This window comes from Hevea brasiliensis, chromosome 9, assembly GCF_030052815.1.
Source record: "Hevea brasiliensis isolate MT/VB/25A 57/8 chromosome 9, ASM3005281v1, whole genome shotgun sequence".
Lineage (NCBI taxonomy): Eukaryota > Viridiplantae > Streptophyta > Magnoliopsida > Malpighiales > Euphorbiaceae > Hevea > Hevea brasiliensis.
In genome coordinates, this window is record NC_079501.1 from 90,313,220 (window position 1) to 90,324,442 (window position 11,223).

The 11,223-nt window shown below is 33.8% G+C and overlaps 1 protein-coding gene across 1 annotated transcript; it reads left to right on the top strand.

Annotated features, from left to right (window-relative positions):
* The first annotated feature begins 7,978 nt into the window (after positions 1 to 7,978).
* On the top strand, positions 7,979 to 9,906 carry LOC110654917 (cytochrome P450 CYP736A12). The gene is made up of 2 exons (XM_021811047.2): positions 7,979 to 8,746; positions 8,939 to 9,906. Exons 1-2 carry the CDS (start codon positions 8,051 to 8,053, stop codon positions 9,767 to 9,769), a joined length of 1,527 nt encoding a protein of 508 aa, XP_021666739.2. The 5' UTR covers positions 7,979 to 8,050; the 3' UTR covers positions 9,770 to 9,906.
* The last annotated feature ends 1,317 nt before the right edge of the window (positions 9,907 to 11,223 follow it).

Here is an 11,223-nt window from a genome sequence, read left to right on the forward strand (position 1 = left end):
ATGAGGGCGCCATGGTAATGGAGCTGAAGGATCAGGCGGCCACTCAGAAGTTCTCCTGCTTAGATGCGATGATGGCTGAACTGCATCATTGGATGATGCGGCTGGTTACCGGCGAAGAGTGCGGGCTTCAGCTCTTTGACCTCGGCCCCTGTATTTTCTACATCTCTGATCTCTGGGCCTTAGCAAACTCACTGACTTTTCTTTGTGCAGGTATGGCGAGCGACGAAGCTTCCAAAGAGAGCCGAAAGCGGAAAAGAGAGGTCTCTAGGAAAGTGCGGGAGATGAAGCGTGCCGAGGCCTCACAGACGCCAAGGCACGATCCAGGGGAGATGCAAGGAGGCTCGTCTCTACCTTCGGGACCGTCGATCCCTGAAATAAAAGTGGTTCGGTCTCCGTCTCGATAAGAAAAGCCACCACCACCTCCACCGGTTGCTTCGAGTGCAGAAGGGGGTCCTTCCCAACCTACTTCGCGAACCCTTTCCCGTGGCGCTCAAGTCTTGATTCACTCCCTGGAGAAAAACTGATCTGCACGGGAGAATCCGGGCTTGGCAAAGGTTCTGGGAGCTTCCATCTGCCTCCAGAAGGATCGAAACAGGCTGACCCAAGGCAACATCGATGATCTCCTGACCCAGACGATGAGCTTGAGCGTGGAGAGCTTAGTGAGCCAGCATATTATCAGGGAAAAGGCTCATCATTTGAAGCAGGAGATCTAGAAGGTGGGTCAGGAAGTGGCTTCCGTCAGAGCTCAACTTTCATCCTCCCGGGAATATATAGCTGAAATTGAGGGGTGGATGAAATTCTATGAGGATAAATTGGCCGAACAGGCTCATGCTCTTGAAGAAGCTGGGGCGCTCCGAGTTGCTGATGTCGCTCGCCTCACTGAAGAACTTAGAGCGAAAGAAGAAGAGGCAGTGATGAGGGAGGTCGGTGCTTATGTGAACGCTCACGGGGACCTTTTGGTCGAGCTCAAGAAGCGTTATCCCGATGAGGACTTTTCTTGGATGGTGGACCTGGCTCCCCAAGACGAAGAGGAGAGCGAGGAGAAAGCTGAGGGAGATAGAAAGGGTGAGCGAAATGTAAAACAGGCTGGGGGTAATCCTCCGGCTGAATGACTTGTATTTTATTTTGAAATGAAATGAAATTCTCTCTTTTGTTCAATGACTGTATGTGATCGGAAAGTATCTAAATTGTACAAGCGCCTGACAGTCTGAACCAATTAGAACATCAAACTTAAAAGTGATTATTAATCCAAGTATAAGAGGTCGGAAAAACATTATAAGCATGAGATCAGCTGAGAACAAACACCAAACGGGACTCAAGATTATTAAAATTGGAAACCTGATTTGAACACTTCAGATCAGAAGCAACATTAAGCCGGATTAAAACCTTAATTTTATTAAACAATTATCCGCAATATTTATAAAAGGGAGATCGAAAATAAAACTGGATGGCATGAAGACCTAATGTTGGTTTGATTTCGTTTGATGAGAGATCGAAAATGTGATTGACTGACAAGGAGACTTGGTAATTGGTTTGAGAGATCGGTAAGGATTTGAACGATATGGAGACTTGGTATTGGTTTGATTTCTTTGAAGAGAGACCGGATATGTGATTGACTGACAAGGGGACTTAGTGTCGGTTTGATCCCTATGAAGAGAGATCGAAAATGATTTGAACGACATGGAGACTTGGTGCTGGGGATCAATTTCAAAGTCTATTGATTTCAGGATTTGGCCAAAATACGGTGTCGACAACTAGGTTAGTACGAATAAGGATGCTAAAGGAAACACCAAAGGAAAGGCATGTATAACTCTAGTCTAAGCTATACTTTGCCTAAATGAGTGGCAAAGGAGGTACCAGTGTTTAGGTCTCGGACAGCAGTGATAAAGGCTTAGTGGCTAATAACATCATCTGTAAAGGTGGCTCTGGAGTAGATAAGCTAGGCAGAAAGGTCAGCAAACTCAAGGGCCTCAATGTGAACAAAGGAGTGAAACTAGAGAAGTCCAGAGTAGGTAGCTGGACCAGGAACCTCAGTACCCAGCTCTCATCCCAAGTGTAAGCCAGAGAAACAACCCTTCTACTAAAGACATTATCGATAGGGACTAGTGGAGTGTCTGCTAGCTCAAGGAAGTAAGAGAGTAGCCACTGTTGTACAATTCGAAAATTGCCATTCAAAAAGTGCCATTCACTTTGATGTCACTTGGACGTGGGAGGGACTATAGTTCACGATTAAGCAGCAACTCCTGGTAGCTCCCCAGAGGGAAAACAAGCAATGGAATGTCATGTGAGAGAGCAAAAGGACCAATGGTGGCAGCCTCTGCTACAAGACCATGTAAGAAAGAAGTGAGTGTGTCAGGTACTTAGATAAAAGATTTGTATTAAATGAAGTGAAGCGGTAAAAGAGCACAATACTTACTAAAAGAAAACTGAATGGTGAAATAATCAGAGTCTTTCTAGAGCCAATACCTATAATTTTTAAGGCGCTAGTACCTACAAAAGAAAAAGTCAGTACCTAGTGAGAGAAAAATCAAATAGAGTTTCCTCTATAAAATGGATAGGCAGTTCTTCGAATATGAACCAGTTGTCATAAACAATGATCAAACACAACTTGTAGAAAGCTCACATATACAGTAAGTTCAAAAATTACCTCCAATAGTGTGAGAAAATAAGTTGTTACTAGGCATAGGAAACTGGTGGAGTGTAAACTCACAAGGCAGTAGAGGTAGCACTCAACTTAGGAACACCATTGCTGATAGGAGAAACTTGTGGTACCATTAGTGGTACATATGGAGTAGCCAATACCAATACCTGCAAGGTGACAGGTACTTGGGTACCAATCGGTGCCTACAAACCAAAAGGAGAGTCCGATGTTGTTTGTATAAATACAAGGGACATAATTAAATTAGCATTCCCTAGCAATAATCAAGCAAGAAATATAAGTATCGACATGTAAGTTCAATATACAGTGCTTATACTTAAAAGATATAAACAATTTACAGGTACTGATCAACATACTGCAGGTACAAATCGATATACTATAGGTACTTGAGCAGGTACCTGTGAAATTCCCAAATGCAGAAACAATTAACATGACCCATCTAAATTCTCAACTATTACATGATAAAGGATTATGAAAGTTCTTGATCTTACCCAAAATTTGCCTTGAGAATGAAGAAAAGTGGCTGAACCTTAGAGTGCCGGTAAGGAGAGCTGAGTATTGTTGCTGGTGAAGGATGAAACAGCAAGAGAGAAGTCAATAAATGACTGATGATTGAAGCTAAAAAACCACATGATAGCGTAGCCGACCAAGAAATTTAAAAAAAAAAATAATGATTGTGAACGGAGGGGCAATCGCATGATGATATGTGGCCAAGTGTGGAATCGAATTGCAATGGAATGGTGCACCGATAAGGTGAGTCGAGTGATGGATGAGCAAGGAAGTGAATGGCAATGGCGTTAATAACGATGGAATGTCGGTGAAGGCAATTGCACAGTGCAAGGAAGTGCGCTGATGGGAAAAAGAAGAAGAAGAGAAAGAGAAAGAAAGGGTGAGGAACAAAGAAATAAGTTTATTGGTTTTCTTTTGATTTGATGGTGATGTGGCCCAATCGTAAGTGCACGGGTCACTCAAGTAGTATAGAAAAGATATCTTTCCCTCGAAGAGTTGTGTTATAAATTAAATTTTTGATATAAAAATGTATTGATCTAAACTAAATTGGACTAATAATTAATTAAATGAAGAGATTGGGAATTAAAATGTATATTTGTAAATTCAACTAAGAAATAACTTGAATAGACAATTTCACTAAGGTTATAAGAAATAAGTTGAGCTAAATGCAATATGGCAAGAATTAAAATAACAAGCAATTAAAAATAAATAATAATCAACAATGATAAAAAAAAAAAAAAGGTAATTCTAGAGTCATGAGGCTCGTATTTAAGCTATTTTGGGAGTTGATTGAATAGCCAAACATATAAAAATTATGTGTTTTAAAGAGATTAATTCTCAAATCCTTTGAAAACTTTTTCGAGTGAGACAAAGAGTGCCTCGATTAATTAAATCCTACTTTCATGGAGTTTAAAATTTATCAAGACCCATAAATCTATTAACCCTCTTAATCCTTAGTCTATTTCTAGATATAAGTTAATTAAGTCCGATTTTTTTATTATCCATTACTATATTTTTCTCCTTTTGGTGCTTCAACTAAGGATTAAGAATATAACTTAATAGGATCCTACATTAAGTATGTCATTAGCACACAAGAAATAGATAAAACTTCATAATAACCATAAAATCTGGACTAAGCAACTCAAATCCACAATATATTTTAAATATTACACACCCAAGAATCTTATAATACTACTCACTATCCATGTTTAGTACAAAAGATTCTAAGCAAAAGAGGAAACAAATCATGAAAATAAACCAAAACTGAAGAAACCCGGTAAAAGAAGTGCAAAAAATGGTGAAGAAAGAAGAAGAAAAATCCAATTTCGATTCAAAAAATGGTAAGTGTCAGCTCCCTTTCCTCCTTTCCTTCTTTTTTCCAATCTGTCTCCTTATTGCAAAAAGGTGAAGTGAGAATGGTTTTTATACCCCCTGACAGAAATCCTAGGATGGCCTAAAAATGGTGTATATGAAGTCACTGCACGTGTGAGAATATTTCCTCCTTCAGCAAATTAATGAGGAAGTGCACAGGTTATGCAATGCCTGTGCAGGATCTTATGCAGAGTCAAGATTGGAGATAAGGAGTAAAAACTAATTTGCATAGCCATGCAAGTCCCTGTGCACATTTTGCTAAGCTCTAGAAATTTTTTGTAAAGGTGCACAAGCGAGTTGCATAGCTTGTGCAGGAGGCTGTGCAAGTTTCGACATGCTCTTGCAATTTTTCTGGTCAACTGCATAAACAAGTGTATAGCTTATGCATGAAGTTGTGCAAGTTTTAGCAAGTTCAAATTATCTTCCATAAAGATGCATAGGTTGTGGATGAAGCTGTGCGACATCCTGTGCAGATCTCGGCAAGTTCAAGCTTTTCTCTGTGAAGGTGCACAAGTTGTGCATGAACTATTCAACTTTTGGCAATTCTCAACTTTTTGGTTTTTAGGCTCTCACATAAGCAGGTGCACAAGCTATGCACTACCCTATGCAACTTTCAGCAAGTCTCAAATTTTCTTCTAATTTCTATACACAAGCTATATAGGCTGTGCAGCATTCTATGCGGATTTCGACAACTTCAAAATCTCAAATTTTCAGGCTTTAATTTTTGGCATTTTTGGACCTGGAACTTACTCCTTACTTGCATAATTACCTTTTAGTCTTTCAAAAATACTATTTTATCTTCAAAACAAAAATAAAATTATAAATTAATCCAACAATTTATAATTACAAAAAATTAACTAAATAACTAGTAAAATTGACTAAACTTGACTAACAAATAAATAAAAATGACTATGAAATTCAACCTAAATGACTATATGAAATGCATGTATCAGATGGTAGTTGTTGTGAGAATAAAAGCTAAATTAGTTTTAAGTGCCCATCGAGAATCGTGGTTTGTAGTAATTAAGAGGTTCACAATAATTGAAACTAGATGGAAATTGTGATTTGCAATGACTAGAGTTCTATAGAAAATTGAACTCTTATGAGATAAAGTCAGTTGAAATCTTAAATTCCCAGTAAGATCACAAGAGATACTGGATTATTTTTGAATTTTAGACAGCAAAGAGATGATCTAAGATCAGTTCTTATCCAGTCAGAATGACTTAGTAAGCCAATCCAAGTGCAGAGGGTGATTGTTTACACCCAAAATAATTTATTTATTATTTTTAGGCCTAAGAATTAATGAAAATAATCTTTTGTAAAATTAATTTAATTAATCATGGCCTAAGGTAATTATTAAGTAAATATCTGGAAAGTTATTGTATAGTTATCTGAAGATGAGAGGTCAACAACAGTTTCAAGCAATTTTAGGGAGTGGACAAATAACTGTTGGTAACTACAAAATGTGAGAAGGTGTCTTCCAGGTACCTACAAAGGAGAACTATAAGAATCAGATATGCAGCAACGTGAAAGGCCCCAACAACACATCAACAACAACAACTCAACCAGACTCTAGTAATTTTTTATCTTTATTTTATCAGTCTTTTATTTTTCTAATTTCCTTTTAAGAAATCGGAACATTCAATTTTAGTTCACTTACCTTTAATTACTTGTATTCATGAGATTGACAGAGCTGCATATAGTAAAATCAGCTCTCATAATCATTTGATCTGAGAAGCTAGAATATAATCCCAAGTGATCTACTCAATATCTGGCCTATTCGCATAACCGTAAACTATGAAACAGTCAAATTGATTCCTGAAAAGTAAACAATATGAATTTGCATTTTATTTGATATTTTTTTAATTTATTTTCTTTTATTTTTTTGTACTTAATATATATGAATGACAATTTAATGAAAAAGCTAATTGAATTGGCATTTTTTACTACACCTATATTATTTTTATAAAATAATTTTTCATTTGGCATTAGAATGGTTAATTATTTTTTTAATATAATTTAAATAATTAACCCTTGAATAATTATTAAAAAAATTAAGTCAATTTTAAATTAATTTATAAATTACAGGTCATCTCAAATTAAATATTAATTTTTAGAAAAGTTAATTTTAATCATTTAATTTTTGAATTATAGTTTAAATTGATCAAATCAAGTTATATATGTTATTTAGATTTTCAAATTGATTTTTAATCTAACTTTCAATTTTATGGATCATTTGAATTTAAAATATTTAAATTTTATAAAGATTAAAATATATTTTAAATTATTTTAAATTAAACATATTGCCCTACTAATCTTGTCGCCTTCACAATGAACCAGATTTTTTTAATTAAATAATAAAAATATTTTAAAAAATAATTTATAAAAAAAATATTTTTTCTATATAAATTATTTGGCATAAAATAAACCAACCTAAATTATTACTACATGTTAGACTTGTGACCTTTATCTGATGACTAAAACAAGGTTTTCAGACCCCAGCTGTTAAAAGAATTGAAAAAGACAAAAAAAAAATATTAAGGGTTTAAGGTTAAATGAAATTAAATTAATATATTATTAAATAAATATTATAAGTTTTTTAATAATATATTTTATTATTATTAATATTTTTATATATTTTATAAATAATTATTAAAAAGATTTAGTTAAATTTAATATGCAATTTCTTAAAAAATAATTTAGATATTTAATTAAAATTTGTAAATAATACCATTTAATTATTTACAACAAAAAAGTATAACATTGAAATTTTTTATAATAATTTATTCGTATTAATGAAAAATAAACATTAATATCTTTTATATAAAATAATAAATGAAAAAATTTTATACAATAATAATGGTAATAATAATAGAAATAATTTAAATAAACATATTAATATAATAAATTATTAATATCTTTAATTATTAAAATTGCAAGTGAATGATTAAAAAAAAGTTATTAATCATTTTAAATTAATAATATATATATATATATATATATATATATATATATATATATATATATATATATATATATTTCAAATAATTATAAAATAATAGTGTTAGTGGTTTATTGGCTCAAAAATAATTGCTTGATCTTGTATTCAATACCTTCTTGTTGCCTATTGTAAAATTTTTTTGTTAAGTAGATCGAACCAAAAAAATCAGTTTAAACCCTATTAAATTTCTGAATCGTTGATTATTTTGATTATTCGGTTAATTCAAATCAATTTTATTCAATTTTTAAAATCTTAATTTCTGGTCTGATTCTCAGTTAAATTGATCTAGCCAACTGATCCGGTCCGATTTTCAAATTTGATGGCACACAGTTATTCACAGCTCATTCGACCCGCCGCCACAATTAAAAAAAAAAATTTTAAAAAAATGAAAAAAAATGAAAAACTGAACTTGTCTAAAAATTTTCGTATATCAGCCGTCAACACAGAACAAACTGAGAGGTAACCTTTCTATTCTTTTCTCCCAGCCCATACTCAACCCGCTGCCCGTAATGTCTCCTTTCATCTTAGCCATACTAGTGATTCTGCTGGGATCATTCATTTGCAGTCTATGCGCTGCCTCATTCCGGCCACGGAGACAACGAAAAAATGACCCGCAGCTACCTCCTGGACCCCCAGCCTTACCAATCATCGGTAACCTCCACATGCTAGGCAAACTCCCCCATCGATCCCTTCGTCAGTTAGCCAAAAAGTATGGACCTATCATGTCCATGAGACTAGGCTCTGTGCTCGCCATTGTTGTATCATCACCACAAGCTGCCGAGCTATTTCTCAAGACCCACGACTTATTATTCGCTAGCCGTCCCATGTTACAAGCTTCCCTTTACATGTCCTATGGCAACAAGGGCATGGCTTTTTCGGAGTATGGCCCTTACTGGCGTAGCGTCAGGAAATTGTGCACTTCACAACTTCTTTCTGCGTCGAAAATTGAGTACTTTGCTCCGATGAGGAGGGAGGAGGTGGGGTTGCTGTTTGATTCGCTGAAGAAAGCTGCGGCGGCGCGTGAGGTTGTGGATATTAGTTTCAGTGTGGGAGACCTGATTCAGAACATGACTTGCAGGATGGTTTTTGGGGAAGCTAAAAATAGTGAATTTGATTTAAAGCCGCTGGCTAAGGAGAATTTGAACTTGGCAGGAGCTTTCAATATTGCTGACTATGTTCCTTTTTTAGGAGCATTTGATCTTCAGGTGTTTTGCCATTTGCTATTACATTCTCATGGAAATTTTTTACTATGTTTCCTTCTTTCTTTTTTTTTTTTTTTTTTTTCTTTTAATTTTAATACTGTTTATTTTATTTAGAGTTTTTTTCTTTCCAAATTTTATTTGGAGGTGGGCAGAATTTCCATGGGATGATTTTGAATTTTACTTATTTGTATACAGGGATTGACAAAACGTATGAAGTCATTTAGCAAGGCAATGGACACAATCTTGGAGAAGATAATTTGTGAACATGAAAGGGCAGCTCGATGGAAAAAGAAGCAGCAAATGAAGGATTTCGTTGATGTGTTACTTTCTTTGATGAACCAACCCATGACATCCAATGAAGAGGTGCTTTACACGCTCGATAGAACCAACATAAAAGCTATCTTAATAGACATGATCGTAGCTTCATTTGACACTTCGGCCACTAGCATTGAGTGGACACTCTCAGAACTCTTCAGACATCCTGCTGCAATGAAACGTCTACAAGATGAGTTGCAGACTGTTTTTGGATTGGATAAAATGGTGGAGGAGAAAGATTTGTTCAATCTTCCATATTTAGATATGGTTATAAAAGAAAGCTCGAGGTTATATCCTGTCGGGCCACTGCTACTTCCTCGTAACTGCATGGAGGAGACAATAATTGATGGGTATCATATACCGAAGAATGCAAGAATTATAGTGAATGCTTGGGCAATTGGACGAGATCCTAATGCCTGGTCGGATAATGCAGAAGAATTTTTGCCAGAAAGGTTTGCTGATACAAGTATAGACCTTCGAGGACACGATTTTCAGCTTCTCCCATTTGGTTCTGGGCGCAGAGGATGCCCTGGAATGCAACTGGGATTAACCATCACTCGATTTGTTTTGGCTCAATTAGTGCATTGTTTTAACTGGGAGCTCCCAGATGGTGTGTTGCCTAATGAGTTGGACATGAGTGAGATATTTGGCCTCTCGATGCCTAGAGCTAACCATTTGGTTGCGGTGCCAAAGTATCGATTGCGTGTTTGAAGTGGCCTGGAAGTATCCACACATCAGAAAGCTTGTACGTGTAATTTTGAGATTCAGAAAGCTTGTACGTGTAATTTTGAGACTCAGAAAGCTTGTTTGTGTAATTTTAATAAATGTATCATGTTAAGTTTTTCTTAGTTTTTTTATCATATTAATAAAATTTTATTTTGCTAATAAAAAAAAAATCAAAGAGCTTATACATTTAGTTATATGCTCCCTCAAAACACTCACAAATCCCTCACAATATTAAATTATAGCCACACAGTACATGACTATTTATTAAATTATAGCCACACAGTCTACTGCATACACTCACACATGTACAACAATGGATTTTCTCTGTTAGATGCTCACCTTTTTACTCTCTCAATTTGGCCTCCGCTGAACTAAAATTGTCTCCATTAGCATAATTTAGTGAAAAAGCTGTGGCTTTTGGCTGCAAGTTCAGCAAACTGTGAAGCTATTTGTCTTTAAAATGCATAAATGAGATTTATGCACAGGGCTTCCGAAGACATTCAAAGATAATGAAAAGAAAAAAATACTAGGTGTAAATAGGTAATTTTAATAATCTATCTCTGAATTTTTTTTCTTATATTTTATTTTTATTACTTTACTTAACATTAATTTGTCACTAAAAAAATATATTTGAAATTTAGTTTTATTTCACAAAAAATTTTTTTAATATATAACAGCGAGTTTTCATATTAAAAAAAATCCTTTAAATTATAGTGTTGTGTTTATAAATATGACTTTTTTAATTTTATAAAAATAGAATGAATTAAGAATTTGTTGTTATTGAAAACAAATTTTATAAGTCTGTTGTAAAATTAGCAATGAATTTATAAATTTATTACTAAATTTATATTCAAATATTTTCATAATATTGATCTATAACAAATTTTAGCAACAGATGCTAAATTCATTATTAATATTTCATTGCTAAAGTGTTCTTTTATATAATTTTATTTGAAAATTATAACGAAATTAATTAGTTATAAAACCTGTTACTAATCGCAAAGGATTAGAATTCATTACAAAAATTAATTGCTAATCTACTTTTTTTTTTTTTTTGAGTGAGAGAGTGGAAGATCCAAAAGTTTCTTAGAAAACTTATATATAAGGAAAAACATTGCAAAAATATGAGACAACAATAGCTTAGCCAACAATCCGGCTAACCAATCAAACTATCAACAATACAGATCAACTCAATTTTTCAATTCAAATTCAATCATTTAATATTTTTTTTAAATAATTCACTTTTTTTAGCATCACCAAAAAATTTATTTAAAAAGATATTGTTATATACATATATAAAATATCATTAACAGAATTTTAAAATGTTCAAAATTATAAATTTAATAATTTTAAATTAATTTTAGATAATTATGTTTTTTTTTTATTTCAAAAGATTATAATAATTAAAAAAATTAATGTGAGAAAGATTTATGAGTTCT

Coding starts and splice junctions, on each gene's coding strand:
- LOC110654917 (XM_021811047.2), top strand. CDS start 8,051: ATGTCTCCTTTCATCTTAGCCATACTAGTGATTCTGCTGGGATCATTC. Junction 8,747..8,938: donor TAGGAGCATTTGATCTTCAG/GTGTTTTGCCAT, acceptor ATTTGTATACAG/GGATTGACAAAACGTATGAA.